The sequence below is a fragment of the Mesoplodon bidens genome (genome assembly GCF_964165515.1).
Source record: "Mesoplodon bidens genome assembly, chromosome: 2".
NCBI lineage: Eukaryota > Metazoa > Chordata > Mammalia > Artiodactyla > Ziphiidae > Mesoplodon > Mesoplodon bidens.
The window spans coordinates 79853092-79874723 of record NC_138177.1 but is presented as its reverse complement, the minus strand read 5'-3'; the positions used below and the strand labels follow the sequence as shown (position 1 = coordinate 79874723).

Sequence of the window (21632 nt, the reverse complement as noted above, 5' to 3'; positions counted from 1 at the left end):
TATTTCACAGGTGGTCTTGGGGCCTCTCCTCAGTGTCTCTACAGCAAGGTAATCAGACTTCTTTCATGGCAGCTCAGTATATCAAGAGACCTAGGTGGAAGCTGACCCAACCTTAGAATTTATGACCTCACGCCACATTCTATGGGTCAAGAAAGTCACTAAAGCCAGCCCAGATTCAAAGGGAGGAGAATTAGACCCCATCTCTCAATGGGAGAAGTAGCAAAGAATTTTCAACCATCTTTAATCTATGATATTCTTGTACCTTTTGGCCATAAACATTACTATATGCATTGCTTACTTCCTCCCAAATCCCCCAGAAGTTTCATAACTTTTACTGTGTCGGTTCAAAAGTCCAGAATCTCACCATCTAAATCAAGTTCAGGTGAAAAGGAGGCTTCTGGGGTCTGTCCTCTGGGGTTTTTTCTTTGAGTCATTCTTCTTTTTTCATAGGAAATGGTCCTTTTCTGCAATTGGGTAACTTTCTCAGCCTGCTTCCCCTCAGTAGCTGGTTGAAGGTCCAAAGGTATCTTTTCATGCTGTGCTGTCTTAACCCCTTTCAGTCCTTGCTGGTACAATTTGCTTAAAAACTTTGAGGGCATCTTTTGTACTAATTTATAATCAAGTCTCCTAGACAAAAGACATGTCACTTTTTATTCTGAAACAAGGTCTTCTGTACCTTGGGCTGCCTGAGAGGCTGCTGTAAAATAATGGGCCCTTAAAATTTTAGAAGCTCTTTTGTCTAGTGGAAAGGCACACCCTTAAGATTCGTACTAGCCTCTTTGTTTAACTGAAATGGTATATGAGGTGCCACCTTAAACCTTCTTAAAGTCTTAACCATGTGTCTAATAGTTACATCTTGGATTTGATTTTTTTTCCCCCGAGACTACTTCTTATTTTGAAAGCTTTTGCTATTTGGAGAAACTGAAGATGAGAGAAGCAGTTTGATTTTTGAATCTAGCAAATCCTGGCTATATTTACTCTAAGTTCTGCTTAAAAACTGAATGTTTCTTTTTTTTTCTTTTAGCCCATCTTTTTCTATCCATATCTTATCATATGTGGTTAAAAGCAACCAGTTAGTACGTTTGAAATTCTGCCTAAAAATTTCCCTTGCCAGATCTACCGATTCATTAGGTGCATTTTCTATTTTCCACATTTCTACAGGTAATCGTTTTGCTAAATTTCTGCCAGTATATAACACAGGTCATTTTTTTTTCAGCCCCCAATAATATTTTCTTCACTGTCCTTCACAGTGTCTTTAGCAGTCCCCTCAGTGTCCTTCCAGCTTTCACTAACCCTCTCCTAGAGGTCTTTCCAGCTTCTGCTGCATTCAGGTCCCAAAGGCACTGCCACCTGTGTTAGGTTTTTGTTATAGCAACAACCCACTTACAGGTACCAAATATGGCTCCGCTATTTATTGCTACTTAGTAAACTACTCCAAAACTTATGGCTCAACGCAAAAAACATTTTATTAAATCTCATGGTTTTAGGGATCAGTAATTCTAGCATAACCCAGCAGGGCAAATTTACTCCATATAACCACAGCTGGAGCTGCTCGATTACATCCAGCTGATGGCTGAACTGATCTAGAAGGTCCCAGACTGCTTCACTCATATGCCAGACACCTTGGTGGGAACTGCTAGATGGTGGGCCCAACTAGGCCCCTTCCCATCTCCATGTAGTGTCAGGGCTTCTCCACATGGTTTCTCTAGCGTGGGAGTTTGTTATATGGCAGCTCAGGGCTTCAAAAGCAAGTGCCTTCAAGAGTCTTGCATGAAGGTGCAAGGCTTTTTTTTTTTTGAATTAGCCCTGGCAGGCCCAGACATCCCTTATATTGTATTCTATAGTCAGTTAAGTCTAAGGCCAACCAAGATTAAAGGGGAGGAGAATTAGATTCCATCTCTCAATGGGAGAAGAAGGAAAGAATTTGTGGCCATCTTTACCACAGACACTCTATCCTCGCCTGCAGAATGATTCCTCTCTGCAAAGGACATTTTTTAAACCCAAGGTTAGAGAGGTGGACATGGAGCTGTGAGGGACAAAGGAGACATCTGCTGACTAACCAAATCAGCTGAGCCAACTGCAGTGGGCAGTGAAATGACAGACGCTGCAGACGTTGTCCTCCTATCTAAGTCTCAGTGAATGTTAGGGGTCAAAATCAGGGAAGCAGTGCACATAGTGAGTGGTTAAGCATGACGTTATGGAGCTAGACTGGTTTCAGATCTCAGCTTTGTATGCTTAGGCAATATACTTTACCTCCCCGTGTCCCACAGTAGTCACTTACAAAACAGAGTTAACTAGAGCCTATCTCATCATGTTATTGTGAGGATGAAAGGAATCGGTACCTATAACACTTTTAGAAGAGAATATGGCAAAAATATGTTAGACATGGTTATGTTTATTATTGCCTTATAGTTCATGGAGTAATCTATATCAAGAGCAATAGTCCTGAGCTTTCCTGGTGGTGCAGTGGTTAAGAATCTGCCTGCCAATGCAGGGGACACGGGTTTGAGCCCTGGTCCAGGAAGATCCCACATGCTGCAGAGCAACTAAGCCCATGCGCCACAACTACTGAACCCTCCTGCCACAACTACTGAAGCCCGCATGCCTAGAGCCCATGCTCCACAACAAGAGAAGCCACCTCAATGAGAAGCCCACGCACCGCAATGAAGAGTAGCCCCCACTCAACACAACTAGAGAAAGCCCGTGTGCAGCAATGAAGACCCAACACAGCCAAAAAATAAATAAGTAAATAAATTTATTTAAAAAAAGAATCTGCCTGGCAATGCAAGGGACACGGGTTTGAGCCCTGGTCCAGGAAGTTCCCACATGCCATGGAGCAACTAAGCCCATATGCCACAACTACTGAGCCTGCGCTCTAGAGCCTGCGAGCCACAACTACTGAGCCCACGCACCACAATTACTGAAGCCCACATGCCTAGAGCCTGTGCTCTGCAACAAGAGAAGCCACTGCAATGAGAAGCCTGCGCACCGCAACAAAGAGTAGCCCCCACTCGCTGCAACTAGAGAAAGCCTGCGCACAGCAACGAAGACACACCGCAGCCAAAAATAAATTAAATAAATAAATAAAAAGAACAATAGTCCTTTTTACCCAGAGTCCAGCTGGGGAGAATGAAGGGAAAGGAAATTTAAAAGACTAAATAAATGGAAGGTAAAAGTACCACTGGAGTATTTGGAGCTGAGTATGAAGACAGAGATACTTTCCTATTTTTTGTCCCTTATCATCAATTTAGACATTTCCTGAAGCACAATCAATCGACCATTTCAAAATCAGTGTACTCAGGAAAGAATAACGTTAACTGGTTTAATTTATCAACATTATCTATCCAGATTCTTTGAGTTCTAATCCAGAAAACTGGGAGAGATACGCAAAAAAGAAGATGTGTGACTTTCTACCATAATGATCCATGGGATCTATAGTCTTCTCTCTGCCTTGGTCTCAAAATGAGTTAAAAAATAAAATGAAATGAAAAAAATTTTAAAAAGTGTGTCAGAATAGACCACATTATGCTGCAGTAATAAATAGTCCCCAAATCTCAGTAACTTAATACAACAAAATGTATACATTTTGAAATACAACAAAAATGTATTTCTTGCTCATTCCACATGTTCAGTTTGGGCCAGCAGGAACACTGATCATCAGAGTCACTCAGAGACCCCAGCTGATGAAAACTTCATCTTGACAAATATTGTCTTCAAGGATCAGTACAGCAGTGGAAATTGACAGTAACTGGTAGATTTTATTGTTGTTCCAAAATACTCACCCCTTCTGCACTCTGTGGGCAGAGTGTACTTTTCTGCACCAAGGACTCTGGACTTGGCCATGTGACTTACTTTGGGGAATGGAATATGGCAGAAGGGACAACGTACCCATTCTGAGCAGAGATTTTAAGAGACATGACAGTCTCTGCCAACTCTCTTACACTCCTGTACTCTACCATGAGAAGAATATTCCCCAGGTATCCACTGCTTCTTCAGTGGGGGTCCTGGAATGAGAGCTACATGAAGCAGACTTGAACCCATGCCCAACCAAGCCATACCTGAACCACAGATCCTTGAGTTGAACTGGATGTTTGTTGTACAATGCTGATATTTGGGAGCTCTTTGTTAAGCAGCATTGTTTCAGCAAAAAGATGACTAATACAATGACTCGACACAGCAGGATTTCATGACTAGCTACTACAGATAATGGTTTTCAAGTAAGCATATAAAAGAGGAATACTACTTACTAGTTAGTATTCTGAGAAATATAAAGTAAAATGAGATGACATTATTTATATACTATATAGATAGATATAGACAGATATCTAAAATACCTTATTACTATTAAGTTATTTGTTATCTATTAAATAAGGAAAAATTAAAATGCTAAATCCTAGTGCTCTTGAAGCTGTGCAATATGTTAAAATTAGAAGGTCCTTTTATCCTAAAATTCCTATACCTTAAGAAGTTATACTAGGGAAATAATTCAAAAGACTAAAATAATGAAGGTAGAAAAACTTCATTAAGGCATTGTTTATAAGAGTCTAATATTAGAAACAGCATAACTATGCAGTAATAGAATATTATTAAGTAAACTATGGTTACATTGATTTATATAATATACAATCATTAGAATAATAAATATGAATATTCTCTAACAATATGGACAAATATCTAATAACTGAAAAAGAGGATATAAACATGTCTAAGCTGTACGTAATTGTATCTATACAAATAGGTATGTAATATATATGGATAATAATTGTAGGGAATATGGAGAAATTTAAACTGTTGTGCTGGAGGAGTGGATATGTGGGTGAATATTTTCTTTTAAAATATAAGACAAAAGTTAGTTCTTTTGACAATACATTTAATTTTAAAAACAAAAAAAATTTTCCTTTTTCAATAATATACTCTTATATGTGTAAGGGAGAGTCAGCATTTGGGTTAAATGATATATTTTTAAAAGACTGGAAAGAAATTAAACTTAACTTTGATTATCTCTGGGTATTATGGGTAATTTATTTTCTATATACTTTTCTGTAATTTTCAAACCTTTTACAATGAATGTGTTATGAACTTAGTAAACAAGTTATTTTAAAAATGAATAAGCAGATTTTCTAGCCTCGCTTCTGGGACTCCACAGTTTATCTAGTTAGTGCTATAATTTCTTGGATGCAGCACATGTCTGGCTGTAGACAGAGTTCCTCTCCAAACTCAGTAGCCCATAATTTGATTTGAGACAAAACTAAATATAGTACCAACTTTCGTATGGAAGATGGAACTCTGACTCTCCCTGCTCCCCCTTTTTTTCTTTCTTTCTTTTTTGGCTTCAGAGGCAGCAGGAGATTTTTTTCTAGAGAAGTGACCTGTGAGCCTTGTCAATCTGGACAGGCTTGACCTTGTCAATCAGGTCAATCTGGACCTTAAAACATTTCCTGGAAACATTCTAAGCTCAGGAGCAGTGTGGTCTTAGGTACTAGTTGTGTTGAGGTTGGGGGGTTGTAGACTAGGGGCCTTTCAGACATTTCTTCTGAACTCTCACATGTTTTAGAGTTACCCTGCCCTCCCAACCCTTATTCTGTACTGATAATTAGGGGAACTAACCCAAGAGATGGGAGGCAGAATGCTAGTGTGCCCCAAGAATACAGGCTCCCCACAGTCTCAGCAATACTTAGGCATGCTAGGGTCCTTCCTGAGTTAAACTCTTAGGATACCTGAGAGAATCAATTCATTCTAGAGAAGGCTTATTGGTCTTTTCTTCAGAGGACATGTCTCCGGGGCCACACCATGTAGAAGACGGCCTGTATCAGAGCCTCTTGAGACCTTCAGCCTTTTTTTCTCAAATTTATCATCTGTGAAACGAATACAACTAAGTCAACATTGCCACATGTGGGCACTATAAAGCTTTCTGCAAATTAAAAAAAAAAAGGTCAGTGGTAATGCTAATAATAACAGTGATTATGTCACTTAATAAAAATGTCACTTAATAAAAAGTTTTTATTTTAGAGCTAAAAAGGAGCTTCAAGGCTGTAAGCCCTTTAAGTATAGCATGTCTGACATGTCTAAACTTTGTTACATAAATAGATGATACAGGGTCTCAGGCAGCACCATCCCCAAAGAGCCCTTTTCCATGATCTTAGAACAGTTATAGGGAAGATCCTAGGTCCTGATGGCCACTGTCTTGAAGCTTTTCTAGCATTCTGGGAAGTTCAGGAACCCTCTGCCCTCTTGAAGCTAGTGGAAGAGCCCAGTAGCCTCTGTGCTTGGGAAATTGAAACCCAGGGAGAGAGAATACCATAAAAGCAGGATGTCTGAGATGGAGGTAGCAAATAAGGCTGCAAGGTTTTGTAAGGATGCTTCCCTTACTGAGGAAGGTTCTTGGTCTCCGCATCAGTGGTGACACTAATATATCAGATCTCTAAGAAAATAACATCATGTCCTATGATCATTTAGTGTCTGCATCTGCATTCACCCAGGATTGCACCTAAAACCTTCCTAGACTCCAGCTCTGGCTCTGGGGTTACCTGTGGGTGGGGTGATTCAGGCACACAAAAGGACTTCCTCTCCAAATTTTCCCGACAGTTGGTTGGTTTTTTCCAAAGCCTCTCAGTGGGACAGGCGAGGGACAGAGGGCTGGGTATGGAGGCCTCTAAGCTCTCTGCTCCTCTGCCAGCATCATCCAGGCAGGGAAGAAGGAAGGGTGTGTTCAGCCGGCAGCGTGCAACCTGGGCCGGCTCGGCCCCAGCACACTGGCTGTGGGGAGCCCCGCCTCCCCTCGCGGTTGACAGCTCAGCTGGTGCAGAGCAACTCGTGCCAGCCAGTCGTGTCTCAGCCTGGGAGTGTGTGCGGACACCGCGGGCTGCCTCTGGCCCTAGCTCCCAAAACAGCTCCGCGCGCCGCTCCGCTCTACGTCCAGCTTCCTACTGAGAACAGTCCCTCCCTTGTGTCCGTAGCACCGTTAGCTGGAGCTTTGGCCACGTCAAATCGGTCTTCTAAAGAAGCGGGGAGCAGAGCTCTCTCTTCGCCGACACAGAAGGAGGGAGCTGGGGAGGAAAGGTTCTTTGCGCTGGAGAATCGTGGGCCAGGCTTCTCATTTTCCCAGGCTGCTTCCACTCTTGGGTGAGGAGCGCCCCGCGAGTAAGGTCAGCGCCTGGAAAATGGAGCAGACGTGGACAAGGTAGGTGAGCTGCTTCTTCCCCCCGACCCCCGTCGCGTTCCGGATTTGGTGTCCCTCCACCCCACCCCACTCCTGCCCTTGCGCCCTTTTGGAGAGGTCGCCCCTCGCCACTAGGGGCCTTTGAAAGCTTCTCTTTCGATTGTCTCCCCCTCCCTAATTCCCGGCCTACTTCTCTTGGTCCTCCTGTACATGTTCTGTTCTCTGGTGTTTTCCTGCTTAATGAATCTCCCTTCCACCTAGTTTTGATGTTAAAGATATCCAGTGAGGCTGCCTGGAAGTTTTTGTAGAAATGTTTCTCTGTCTTATAACTGTTCCACAGATGAGAGGGATTCCCCCAGGTCTTTCTTTAGAGATACCTTTGATGTCAGCTATCTTGAAAAATATCAGATTCCTTCTGACCCTGACACGGTTTCCTACACAACCTCTACTAGTCACATAAAGGCAACGGACTGAGTGAGCAGAGCCTGCAATGCTCATCTCCAGAGTCTCCAGTTGGAACTGATGCTGGGAGAAGAAAGGAGAAAGAAACAAACCAGGGTGCCTGTCATTGCTCAGGCTTTGTCGAGGTCGGGGTGAGAGCTGCTTTTAGGTCAGATTTTGGAGATGCACTGTGGAACTGTGTTTCCTCCATACCCCGTTGCTTCCCCCCCCCACCCCCAATATACTTTAAAATGGGGCTCATTCAAGGATAAGAGATGATGTCTTGAGACAAAGACTTCATTTTTGTTTTTAAGGGGGGAGGGTGATGGAAAGGCTATTCAGAGGTGTTTCTGTAACAGGTAGGCCTCCATCTCCAAGATTTAGCTTTGGAGAACTGGAGCGGGGCCAGATGCGTGTTCTGAGTCCTAACAGAGGGCAGACTGTACTAACACAGAAGGTAAATGTGGGGCTTAACAGTACTTTGGAAAAGACCTGGCGGATCTTAGCTGATTGTTCAACAGCAGAGAACCGTATAATGTGAACTTGGAAGAAAGGGCATATTGAAGGTTAGAGGGTATTGATAAGAAGTTCACTATCTAGATGTACTTTTTGCTCTTTTCTGCTCTTCACAGGCCTCTCCTAAAGGCTAGTGCTCTGTTCCGAGCATCACTAGATTAAAGGAGTGCAATCAAGAGACACGAGGGGACTGAGAACCATACTTGAGGGGTGACCAAAGGACCTGGGGCTCTTTAGTCTGGAGAAGTAAAGACTTGGGGTAGGGACATGGATATGGTGGCTCCCTTCAAATATTTGAAGAGCAGCTGGTGGTAGAGGGATTAGATCAATCAGATCGATTTGGAATCTCTTAGGAGGACAGTACAACAAATTGGAGCAAGTTGTGAAGATGCAAGTTATGGCTTACTGTAAAGGAAAAGCTTTCTAACAAGTGACCTGCCTGAACAGTAAATAGGTTCCTGACCTTGCCTGTAATTATTCAAGCAAACACTAGGTGACCACTTGATGGTAATGAGGGTGAGTGTATCAGGGATTCTTGCTCTCTATCAGTGTTTTTCACACTTAAAACAGTATTATTTATTAACTTGTTTGAACTTTAGATATAGCCATTTCAGACAAATTCAGAAATAAGTTAGAAAAATCACAAATCATATGTGTATAGTTCAATTAATTTCACAAACTGAGTATACCCATGTAATGAGCACTAAGATCAAGAACCAGCACCCCTGAAGCCCTCATGACCCCAAGGATAACCATTATCCTAACTTTTAGCACAATAGATTAGTTTTGCCTGGTTTTGAACTTTATGTAAGTGAAATTATCCACTGTGTACTCTTTTGTATCTGGCTTCTTTCACTAAATCTTATGTTGTGCAAATCTTCCACATTGTGTGTAGTTGTAGTTCATTCATTCTTGCTTCTATATAGGATTCTGTCGTGTGTAGATATATCAAATGTATTTATCTGTTCTGTTGTTAATGAGCATTTGGGGCTATTATGAATAGTATTGCTATGAACATTCCTGTACGTGTCTTTTGGTGAACATATGTACACATTTCTTTTGGGTAAATACACAGAATTTCTGGGTAATAGGAAATGCATGTTCATCTTTTGAAGATACTTTCAAATAATTTTCTAAAGTGGTTATGAAGAGGATATTCAAAGGTCTGAGATACAGCGTAAAGGTGCGCCACATCACTGGTCATTAGGGAAATGTAGATTAGAACCACAATGCCATTCCACTATGTACATATCAGAATGGCTGAAATGGGGACTTCCCTGGTGGTGCAGTAGTTAAGAATCCACCTGCCAATGCAGGGGACATGGGTTCGAGCCCTGGTCCAGGAGGATCCCATATGCCAGAGAGCAACTAAGCCCGTGTGCCACAACTACTGAGCCTGTGCTCTAGAGCCCGCAAGCCACAACTACTGAGACCGTGTGCTACAACTCCTGAAGCCCACGCACCTAGAGCCCATGCTCCGCAACAAGAGAAGCCACCGCAATGAGAAGCCTGCGCACCTCAACAAAGAGTAGCCCCTGCTCACCGCAACTAGAGAAATCCTGCACACAGCAGCAAAGACCCAATGTGGCCAAAAAAAAATTAAAAAAAAAAAGAATGGCTGAAGTGAAAAAGACAGAAAATAACAAATGTTGCTGAAGTAGAAGAGCCATTATGTTCACAATTTTTTTCTATCCCTACCCTCAATAAGAAATGTATTTACGTTACAACCAAGTACACTCCCATATGTAACTGAAACAAATGTGTCATGTAATAATACTTAACCTTACAACGTTAAGTGATCTGATCTTTCCCCACCCTATTCTTTTCCTTTAAAAAAAAATGCTTGTGTGACTCAATTTATTTCACCACCCAGTGGGTCACAGATGGAAAAATCCTGTAATCATATATTGTAACTGATGTCTCAGATACTTCCTAACTGGAAGCTAAGATCAGTTCATAAACATTTATTTTAAATGTGAGCCCAATACAGGTGAGGCACTGTGCTGAATGCTAAGAGTAAAACAATGAATGAGAGAGACGGTTTCTGTCTTTAAGGGTTTGACTTTGTTGTCTATAATTCTAATAGAGGCTAAGGCAGACATATGCATTGGCAGTTCTGGGAGCACAGTGGAGGAGCACAACCTGGGGGATTCAAAGACTAAAAATTAACTCTAAAGCTACCATTTATATTAAGCTTGCATTTGTTAGCTTTTGTGTTAATCCCTTTATGTACTTTATTTCACCTAATCCTCACAACCCTATGAGGTCTGAAGTCAATGCTATTATAGTCTTTTTTTTTTTTTTTTTTTTTTTTGCGGTATGTGGGCCTCTCACTGTTGTGGCCTCTCCCATTGCAGAGCACAGGCTCTGGATGCGCAGGCTCAATGGCCATGGCTCACGGGCCCAGCCACTCCGCGGCACGTAGGATCTTCCCAGACCGGGGCACGAACCCGTGTCCCCTGCATCGGCAGGCGGACTCTCAACCACTGCGCCACCAGGGAAGCCCTATAGTCATTTGTAAGACAAGAAAATTGAAGTTTAGATTTAAAATTTGACCAGGTAACACACACAGCTGAGGAAGAAATATAGCCTGGAACTATCTAATTCCAAAACCTATTCTCTTAGCTGCTTCACTTGAATTGAGTCTTGTAAGTGACTTGGTTTCTGAGTTGCTTCTGAACCCAGCTACTTATCCTGACTGTGATTAGGCTTATGAATAAGTTTAAGACTATGATTCTATTCCCAAATTTCATTCTTGGCAGTTCTGGAAATTCTCCTCTCTGAGGGGTTCTTCACATGAGCCTCCATATCCTTTATCTTGCTCAGTCTACCCACAAAGGACAGGGTGCTGAGTATTTGAGTTCTCAAACTTAAATATCTCCTACTCCCAGCTGTATATCATCTGCCCTCTACAAGTCAATGGGAGTATTTTTTCCCAGGGATGTTGCCTGACTGTTGTCAGTCTCTTTGGTTAAATCATTTGGAGAGAGCATGTTTTTTTTCTGGAATAGCAAATTAATAAGCTAGTTTGGTCCCTAACTGAACTGATATCCATGAATCGGGAAAGAGCTGTCAAAGGAATATACTCATGGAGGTGATGAGGAACCTGATGATGAAGGTGATTTGCTCACTTTGTTAGCCTAGTATCAACCAGGCAAACAGCTTCTGCTGCTCTAAATGTTTAGCATTCATGTATCTGGACTAGCAACTCCCTAGAGCAGTGTGAGTGTTTCAGAATCCCTGTTTGTATTAGTTTCCTTTTGCTGCTATGACAAATTACCACAAATTTAGTGGCTTAAAACAACACAGACTTATTATCTTGCAATTCTGGAGGTCAGAAGTCTGAAAATTGGTCTTCTAGGCAAAAATCAAGGTGTCAGCAGGACTGTGTTTCTCCTAGAGGCTCTAGGGAAGAATCCATTCCTTACCTTTTTCTAGCTTAAAGAGGCTGTCCATATCCCTTGGTTCATGGTCCCTTTCCAGCAATGGCATCACTCCAGCCTCTGTTCCTTCATCCTACCTCCTCCTCTCTCATTCTGACTCTCCTGTGTATCTCTCACAAGGACCCTTGTGATGACATTGGGCCCAATGGGGTACCCCAGGATAATCTCACCGTCTCAAAATCTTTAATCACATGTGAAAGTACCTTTTGCCATGAAAGTGGCAAAGTCACAGGTTCCAGAGATTAGGAATGTGGACTTCTTTGGAGAGCCCTTATTCAGCCTGCCACACTGTTAAATGCTGGAAAAGACATTACTAATTCTCTCCTTTTACATGGACATTTTCTTGTTTCTAGCATATTGGAAAGCTGAATAAAAGTCAGATAAGTTGGGCTTCCCTGGTGGCACAGTGGTTGAGAGTCCGCCTGCCGATGCAGGGGACACGGGTTCGTGCCCTGGTCCGGGAAGATCCCACATGCCACGGAGCGGCTGGGCCCGTGAGCCATGGCCGCTGAGCCTGCGTGTCCGGAGCCTGTGCTCTGCAACGGGAGAGGCCACAACGGTGAGAGGCCCGCATACCACAAAAAAAAAAAAAAAAAAAAAAAGTCAGATAAATCATATATGAACCTTATACAACTTCCCTGAACAAACAACTCAAGAAAAAGAGAACTTGAAATATTTAGGGGCTACCTTTAAGATTGAAGGTTAGGAAAGGAAAGCAAATTAATTAGTCTGTTTTGTTTTCTCTTACTCTGTAATTTGATTTAATAAAATGCAAGCATTAATTGTATTTGCCTGCCATGGCTGTGAACATTTGGAGAAGGGAAGTAGCATCCAAGAAAAATAGTGATTCGGTCTCAAAATTTTAAAATTCTTTATTTTGTTTCTCCTCTCCCACATGGTTAAAGTGTAGCCTTCAAGTAGGACAAAATGCCCATTTACCCCGCTTATGTTGCATTTAAAAGATACCCCTTCAAAGCTTATTTGCAATTATTCTGCTCAGTATTAACTCTCAGCCTAAAGGAAGCAAGGACATTTATTTCTCTTTGTATTTGTGGTGAGTTAGCAGAGAGTCCTGTTTACTAACGCATAGTTACAACCAGAGATGGCATTTCTCTCCATTTTATAGATGTGGCAGCTGAAGCTAGAGAGGGTAAGCAGGCGTTGGAGCATGAAGGTCTGGTTGATTCTGGTATCTTTGCTTACAGCGGTGCTGCAGCTTTGCATACAGTGCTTTTTATTAGGAAAATGCTACTTTTCATAATTCTATAATTGAAACATGTTTGGACATTGGATTTCCTATTTAACATTCAGCACTTCTAGCGATTAATTTTCTGCATTTGGGGTAGGAAAATCTCTGCCTTTGCAACTCTGATCTGCTTTTAAATAGGCCTGTACTTGGATTTAGGCTTGAGAAATTTATCTCAATCAGTGCTTTCACTCCCACTTTCTTATTTCCTATACACTAGATCAGACTGGACCCCCTTCTTCTTCTTGCAGCTTACATGCTAAGGCTGGATGTAAAATACCAGAAGTCTGGGAAGTGGTTATTTCTGTCTCTGAAAGGATAAGTTGGCTGACCCTCATCACAAGGCCCTCTGCATTCTGGGTGGCTCAGGGGTAATTTATACAAGGCTGTGTGGAGTATCCAACCATTTAGTAGATGCACTGGGACACTGCTCCTATTGAAATGGGCAGAGAAATTGAAATTTTATTCTATAAATAAAATTCCAAACTGGGCTCAGAACATTCCACAAGTTGTCCCTGGCAAAAATTCAAATAGCATTTAAAGTTAGAAGAAAGTTCAGAATAAAAGAGATGTCATGGTGACCCAAGGTAGCTCTATCCAATTCTATTTTAAAACATTCAGAGGCACTGAGGACTTGTTTTCCTCTGTTTCAGGACATCTTCTGAGCTTTATGATCATCAAGACAAGCATGATCTGAATTTTCTTTTTTTTCATGGCTGAAGCACTTCACTAGTCATAGACTATTATAACAACAACAACTTGTATTTTTCATAGCATTTTAGTAGTTTCTAATACATTTTCCCTTAATCTGTCTCATTATCTCCATTATCTCATTATCTTCTTTTCTGCATGTTCCATTCTGCAGAAACTTCTTTCTCCCTTTGCTTTTCCAAGGCCAACTAGGGAAGAGGTAACCTGCACCTGGTGTCTACTTATCCTGGCCAAGGTAGAAGAGTGTAAAGAAGCAATAACTGCTGATATATAGAAAGCATTGACTGACAAAGAAAATTGACTAATTTCTAGCACTTCATACAATTTGAGAATATATTTTCCACTTCATAATGTGGAATAATGTCATGTCATATTATAATACTTTACTTAATCATTATCCTATAGTGAGTCCTTTCGGTTTCCAGTTTTTAACTATTATAAGTAATTCTTGATAAACTCTTAAGTGCATAAAGCATCTTCTTCCATGGGATTATTTTTGAATGATAGATGTTCAGAAGTAGAATAACTGTGTCAAACACTTTTAGTTCTTGAAAATACATTGCAGATTGCTCAGGGTTTAGACTCATATAACTCATATTAAAATGAAGGATATTTCATTCCATTTAAATATCTTTTTCAAGACCTGAGTCCCTATATTGCAGAAGGGGAAGTGGAGGCACACTGACATAAAATGGCATATCCTAAGATAATCCCAGGTGAATCAGTAGCAACATTCTCAACTTTTAGCCTCTCCAGAGTAAAATGCTTCACTACTGCTATTAATCTCTGTTACCATCTTAAAGTGTTTCCTGAAATGATAAACAGAAAATTTCAATATAAGAAAGTCAAAGTGGATATAAATTACTTCAAAATTCTGCAAACATATTAGGATGTCTATTGCAAGGAGAGAAAAAAATAGATGCTGTATTTGGTTATGGGATTATGGATAATACCCCTTATATGCTGCTTTAAAGCTAAGTCAGTATATGTTTTTTTGTTTGTTTGTTTTTTGGGTTTTTTTTGCGGTACACGGGCCTCTCACTGCTGCGGCCTCTCCCGCTGCGGAGCACAGGCTCCGGACGCGCAGGCCCAGTGGCCATGGCCCACGGGCCCAGCCACTCCGCGGCATGTAGGATCCTCCCCGACCGGGGCACGAACCCGCGTCCCCTGCATCGGCAGGCGGACCCCCAAACACTGCGCCACCAGGGAAGCCCAGTATATGTTTTTATAGCAGAAAGAAATTTACATTTATTCTACCAAGTGACAACATGTAAAATTTGGAACTGAGTTGGTCTTAGAAAAGATTCTTCTGTGCATTATTTATAGATTTCCAGATTATTGGTGCCTTGGGGGCAGAGTTATTGCCAGCAGACCTAGGGAGCTGGTGTCTCTTTACTCATCCTTAGCTAAAATTATTATGAGTGGGCCTTAATATACCAGTTGTTCCCGCCTACACACCTAGCGTTGCCTTTGCTAGGATAACTTTGTTTATTCTTTAGAGGTTAGTTTCAGCATTATCTCCTTTTGGAATTATTTTTGGAACCTACTTCTGGATGTTCTCTATAGCTAGAGCACACTCTGCCTTCTCTGTTACTGCATGTGGCTAGTTAGTTTACTTGGTATTTTACATACTCTATAAGTTTATTGGAAGAAGGAACTGTCTTTTGTCTCTAAATCTTCAGTATCTTACAATATTTCTAGCACATAGCAGATCCTCAGTTAAGAACTTTCTAGAGAACAGTCCCTGCAAGGCTCATGTGAATATCTGTTTGGTAGGTGTCTCTTTACTATGGAATGGATACAGCAGGTTATCAAATCTTGATGCCATTATACATTCAAATTGTATTTATTCGTTGTTTAAGAAATATACATCAAATTCCTGTTACGATCTAGACTTCTTAAATGCTGGGTACCTGATAGTGAATGATATAAAAACCCTGCCTTCAGGGTGCTGACATTCTAGACAGGTCACAATGCACAAGTATATATTACTGCTGTAACTTGACCTCACAGTTCCTTAACTAATTCACTTCAGCACACCATGAACACAGCCGTCCTTTGTAGCTCATCCTCACTCCAAGTTCTCTATCCTTAGGATCCTTAACACTGAAATTATATTCCCTGACCACATGGTCAAGTCCTCCATCTCTTCATTCTTTCTGAATATTCAGTTTACCTTATCACTTACTCCTTCATATCGTCTAGGCCATCTGCTCTTCATTCATCTCCCTACTGACCCGAGACCTCAGGGTCAGCTATTTCGAATCATTTTCAGCACTGCTTTAGAATCTCTTACTGCTTTAACAGTCCCCCACCCTTGGTAACCCTCAGTTAATTTTATTATCCTCTGGGATTCTATAAGCTTTGTTCCAGTACATTGTAAAACCACACTGAGAAGGAAGACTCTAGATTCATTCTTTCTAATATCAGGCAGGTTAATGGGCAGCTCTTACTCCTTCTCCCCTGACTCTTCCTCTTCCCCTAAAAGTGCAATCCTCAAAACCTCTGATTTCAATAATAGGAGTAAAATCAAGATGCAAAATTGCATGTTTGGCATTATTTCTATTTTGTGGAATTCACACAGGCATATAAACTGAAGAACAACTAAAAAGAAATACATGAAAATCTTTCTCAATGTTGCCTTTAAGTGGTAGCATTTTTTATTTTTCCTGTACACATTTCTCCTTTCCAATATTTCTGGAAAGAACACATAATTCTTTAAAAATCATTAAAATCAGGCACTATAAAGGAAGGAAAAAGTAAAAGATGATGCAAATAAAAGATCAGGTGAAAACAGAAAAAAATCATCTATCTCTTGATGTTTGGTCAGGGGCTCTGAGATAGACTGAGCCACAGCCTCGGCATTCCCCAGTGCCTTGTGAATAGTGGTTGCTAATGAAAACTGCATTGCCCGGACCAAGAGTAAAAAGCACAAGCTAAGTTTTAGAAGTAGGTGGAGAGACCATATACCACCCCTGAGTGATGTGGCTGAATTCAGAGAAGATTATTTTCACATCTCTTTTGAAAGCGTGATGTCAGTGTCTTGGCTGATTCAGGGGACAGGGAAGATAATTTATTAGATATTTGCATGTCTAATAACCTCATAAGGCAAAGTGAGGAAAATAATTATTTGAACTGCCTTTTATCTGTTTACAGTATTAAGAGGTTACTCTGAACCTTGAGGAATAGCAGCATGAAAAATGTTAGTTCCTTTTAGGATAAAGACAGTGCAGGAGGAAAATAAGTCATAAAACTCAAAGTTGTTGCAGATGCACAATGATGCTTGTAGCTCCTGGTAGCTATTGAGGACTTAACACCACAGAAAACTGTCTCCCAGAGTTCCATCTGGCCACGGCCACACTCAGTGAATAGATCCTGTTGAGTGAAGGGTGTAATTGCAGCCTGTACTGGAGAAAAGTGGATGTTACTGTATCCATGCCAAGTCAGCTCACACTTAGTCAGCATGCAGAGGGAGACTCACAAGTGATGCTTTCTCTGTTCTGAGGGGCTTTGCCAGTTAAGCATTCCAGCTTGCAGAGGTTATAATGATAGGTCTTGAGATGAGAAAAAAAAATTATAATCTCGCTGTATTTATTATACAACAGTCTTGTGCTCTGCATCTGCGACTTCTACCGTATTTGCATTTGAATGTATGTTTTTGCAATTCTGTTGCCAAATGGGGGATGTTGGCAATATTTGGAGCAGACAAGATATACTCAGTGTCTCTCTTGGCAAGAGAAAAAAAAGATCTGAGAAGTCTCAGAGCTTGTTCACTAATGGCCTTCCCAATTTTGATTGTCTATTTCCATCGCCTCTCCTGGCTGTCAGCTTATTCCCTTTGTCTTTTAGGGACAATGCCAAGTGTTATTACAGAAAGGATTCAGGGGAGGCATGAATATTTGGAGGAATGTGGGTAGAGATAGGGATGTATAAAATAGTGGATGACTCACTTTTCAGGATAGAACCTATGTAAGAAGTCATACTTGCCACTTCCTTTTTATGATTTTAATTCACTTGTCACATGGCATCTGTTATACCAGTACTCAAATACTCCATTGTGAGCTCTGTATGTATTGGGGATGAGTTGGTGTCCCAAGAAACAAATCTGTGTCAGGATTTGAGTCTAAATTGGATCTCCTCCTCACAGCAGCACTGCCCACACTTCCCTTCACCTCACTTTCTCAGGGGTCATTTCCCTGGAGTCAAGGCAGTTACAAAGGAGGCTCCTGGCAAAAGTGTGGGTAGAAATAGGGCATGTTGGACGAGTAAAAGTTTGGAGTCAGACAGATACAGCTTTCAAGTTCAGGCTTACCACCAACTAGCTGGATAATCTTGGGCAAATTACTTCATTGTTCTAGGCCTCTTGTTTCCTCATCTGTAAAATAGGGGTAACAGTACCTACTGAATTTTGTGAGAATTGAATGAGATAATGCCTGGAAAGTATCAGTCAGTCAATAAATGGTGGTGGGTGGTGATGGTTGTCCACAATATAATGATAACTGTCATTTAATTCAAGATTAGTGCTGAGGAAAATTCCAGTGTAAGAAAACACGTTGAACTGTAAAGTTATGCACAGGCAGTCTGAAGACTATTACCTGTAGATGTCTTTGTTTCTAAGTTGGCACTACTTGTGAAACCCTACCATTCAAAAATCCTCAGAGCTAGAGCATCACGTATTAAAGAAAGTAGGCCACAGTTCTCCTTGTCCTTCTGGCCCTTTTATATCTGCAAGGGTTGATTGTGGATATAAATTTAAAACATGAAAAAGAGATGCTTGAACATTAGAAGGATTTCTTTTATTTGCATCAGAATCTAGAAATTCATGTCAAATGAGCTTTAAAAATATGGAATTAGAACAGGGTGTGTGTTTGGGCCCCAGTAAACAGCAAACTTGAGCAATCTTCCTGTCACACTACATATCCCTCACTATCTGAGACGGCCACACTGAGACTAATCCCTTACATATTTTATCTTTTATCAAGGGCCTTAAAAGAAGACCAGTGTAAATAGATCAGAATATGTTCCTTAACTTTTTAAAGAAGAATTAACCTTTTAGTATAAAAATAGTAAGAAATTTAAAAAAGGAAGATATTCACTCGTATTTTCTACCATTGTAAACCCCCAGCCTTTTCACTCCTCTGGATTCTCTGCTACTCTGTATAGCCTGTATCTGTACACATTTTTACTCTAGTATAAATCTTAGTCCTAATCCTTTCTTGCTGACATTATTTTAAATCACCTTTAGGGATTCTAAGTAGTTAGATGAAGCTGTAGTGTTTGAGGAGGGAAGTGTAGATGAAGAACCTGTTTTCCCTTTGACTCCCCCTAATACTCCTGCCTCAGGGTTAGAGTTTGGGGGAAGAAGGCTTGAGGAGGGGAAAGGTAAAAAGGAAGTTGGAAGGGGTCCTGAGGAGCAGTTAATACTTACTCAGGTTGGGGGGAGCAAAATAAAGCCCTGAACACACCCTTTATTTTCCTATTTTGGGGCCTTTGTCATGTTTCTTTATGTATTCATACCTATCCTCCAAGGCCTGAATTCAGTGTTCTCTGTTTTCTGTAGATTTCCTAGACCCCCCTCTCCTCATCGGGACAAAATTAATTGCTGTCTCATTTACGTTCTGAGATTTCTGTTTTCGATCTCATCCTTCTACTCATTATCTCTTTGAATCCTGTCCACCTCCCCCAGTAGACAACTCTGAGCACCTTGATTTCAGGGCATTTCTTTTCCACCTTTATGTTTTTGGAGCTTGTCATACAAGCAGCTCCTCAATAAATGTTTATGAAATGGGACAAAAAACTCTAAAAATAGCAACCAAGGCCCAGTTTTTTGCTCTAAGTGCCAGTATGGCAGATTGCTTTTCCTCCTCCTGAACTTTTGTTCATAATAAGAAAGCCATATAAGAAGGAGTTTGAGAGACAGAATGTGCCTCTGGGAGATGGCCTTTGTCCCTCAGCCTCACCGTGAAGGAAGGGTGGTGGCGCTCAATAAAGCGGGGGGTGGGGGGCAGACTGTGTGGTGCCCCGACGGCCTGAGTGTATGTGATTGCCTTGGGGAGGCAGCCTGAAAAAGCAGCCGCCACTTTGGGGGTTTGGACACTCTTATGGGAAGAAGTAGCCCTAGGTTAGTCATCTTAATAGGCTGACCAAGGAAAAGAAATTAATGGGGCCTCGACAGACAACAGCTCCTTAGATATAGTTTGGGGTGGTTTGGGTCTGCGATACTAGTATCTCGTAGTGTTCAAAGAATTGTTGCAGACCTGCTTTGTAATGTTGAAGTTGTATGATTGCCATCTTGCCCTTGCTCATGAATAATATGGTCCATTAACACAATCCATTGCTTTTCTCGGTCCACAAATTAAACAGACCAAAATACAAGGCAATAACATCAAATACGCAGTTTGCAAAGATGGTCTATGGCTGCCTTATAGAAAATATCCCTCTGCAGACTCCATCTTGGTGTTACCCTTTGGTAAGGAAGGACCCAAGTTTCGACCCCTCCTCCCAATGTTATGAGAGACCAGACTAGTGGGACCAGTGAGCTGCTCACATCTTGGAAAGGAGCCATATGAATGGCCATTTTCAAGAAAAGCAAAATTGAGTGCTTGGCTAGTCCTAATGTAATTGAAACTACCATACTTAGAAAACTACTGGAAGAAATCACCAGAGCACAGTTTGACAGCATCAGAATGTAGCAGATAGCTCTGAGAGGAGCAGTTATTTTCTGATCATCCTCAACCTAATCACCCTGGAAAACTGTAGGAAAAGCTAGTACTGTGGGATATTGAATGTTGATGTATTGTTTGGGCCCACTATCTTCAGAGCTCCTTATCAGCAAGTCAGGAAAATGTGGGTAATACACCAGGCAGAAATTAAGTGGGTGAACAGCTGGTAGGTGGGTTGTACTTGGAAAATGTTTGGTTCTTCAAATTAAGCAGGAGAGTGTCTCAGCAAAAATTAGTAAGTATGGGGAATTCCCTGGCGGTTCAGTGGTTAAGACTCCGAGCTTCTACTACAGGGGGTGCAGGTTCAATCCCTGGTTGGGGAACTAAGATCCAGTGTGCCGTGCAGTGCAGCCAAAAAAAAAAAAAAAATTAGTATGATTTTAGTGGAATTGGTATCAGTATTGACACATTGGTGAGGTAGCGAGCAAAAAGGTAAGGCTCACTGAGGGAGAGTTTAGTTCATTTATACAAGAAAAGCATGTGAGGCGAAACATGCAGGTAACATGTATTGATAAGGTAGAAGTATCTTTGGAGAAAGATTATATATGTACATCTATGCAGGAGAGCTGTAAGTGCCCTAGTGAACCACATGCTAGCTGAGCATGAGTCATTCATTGACTGATGTTTTTTTTTTAAAAAAACTAGAAACACTTGAATTTGAGAAACTAGGACAAGGGTATACAATTTTTTCTGGGCTTGGGTAATAGAGAAAAATTTACCAACATATGTTACTGCTGTGTGTGTGTGTGTCTGTGTGGCCAGGCTTGGAGTCTGTCTCTAGCATACCCCAATTTTCTTTGCACTTTGGTTTATCAGATATTGTCACAAATTGCAATCCCCTAGACATATACCCTGTGTTTCTTTACCATGTGCCCCTTCTCTGGGGAAGCATCAAATTCCTTACCAACCTTTCGGAGCAGCTGAGTGAGCCCCACTCTCTGGCAATATGAGAGGGAACTTGAGCTGTTAACAGAGTTAAAGTGATTTTTAAAAAATCTCCTGAGACTACAGAAAGCCCATTAACTCAGTACTCATCCAAAGTGACCTCTCTACCCTTCTGGTTATTGCTTCATAGGCAGGCAGCCAGCTCAGTGTAAGCGTGGGGCTGGGGAGAAGGTGAAGTATCTTGTGGCATATGCATCGCCTTTTTGTAACTTTCTCCTGGTCTAGAATGTGGACTCTTCGGAGCAAGGAGAATTGAATGAGATCATGTCTGGAAAGTTCCCCCATCCTTGGAAAGTATTAAAGTGGGTTTTAATACTATTAGCATCTAGGAGAATAGAATTGTGTAATTACTGCAAGGAACCTTAGAAATTCATGCATGTCTTTTACACATATTTAAGGAAGCTGAAGCCCAGAGGTAAAAGTGACTTATAAGCCCCTTAGTAGCTTAC

General features: G+C 41.2%; 1 protein-coding gene across 9 annotated transcripts in view; it reads left to right on the top strand.

The window, feature by feature from the left end:
• PDE4DIP (phosphodiesterase 4D interacting protein) overlaps positions 1–21632 on the top strand; it is a gene marked incomplete at both ends in the record, with an annotated part of 299765 nt that overhangs the window by 21239 nt on the left and 256894 nt on the right. For 4 of the 9 annotated variants that reach the window (XM_081219766.1, XM_081219763.1, XM_081219765.1 and 1 more), the window contains one exon: positions 6480–7180. The exons of 1 other annotated variant lie outside the window; for it this stretch is intronic. In XM_081219766.1, the coding sequence (XP_081075892.1) occupies positions 7161–7180 (20 nt within the window). Of the gene's footprint in view, positions 1–6477; positions 7181–21632 lie in introns of those variants that run through there. 4 more of the 9 variants (XM_081219762.1, XM_081219785.1, XM_081219784.1 and 1 more) reach the window with 2 other exon arrangements.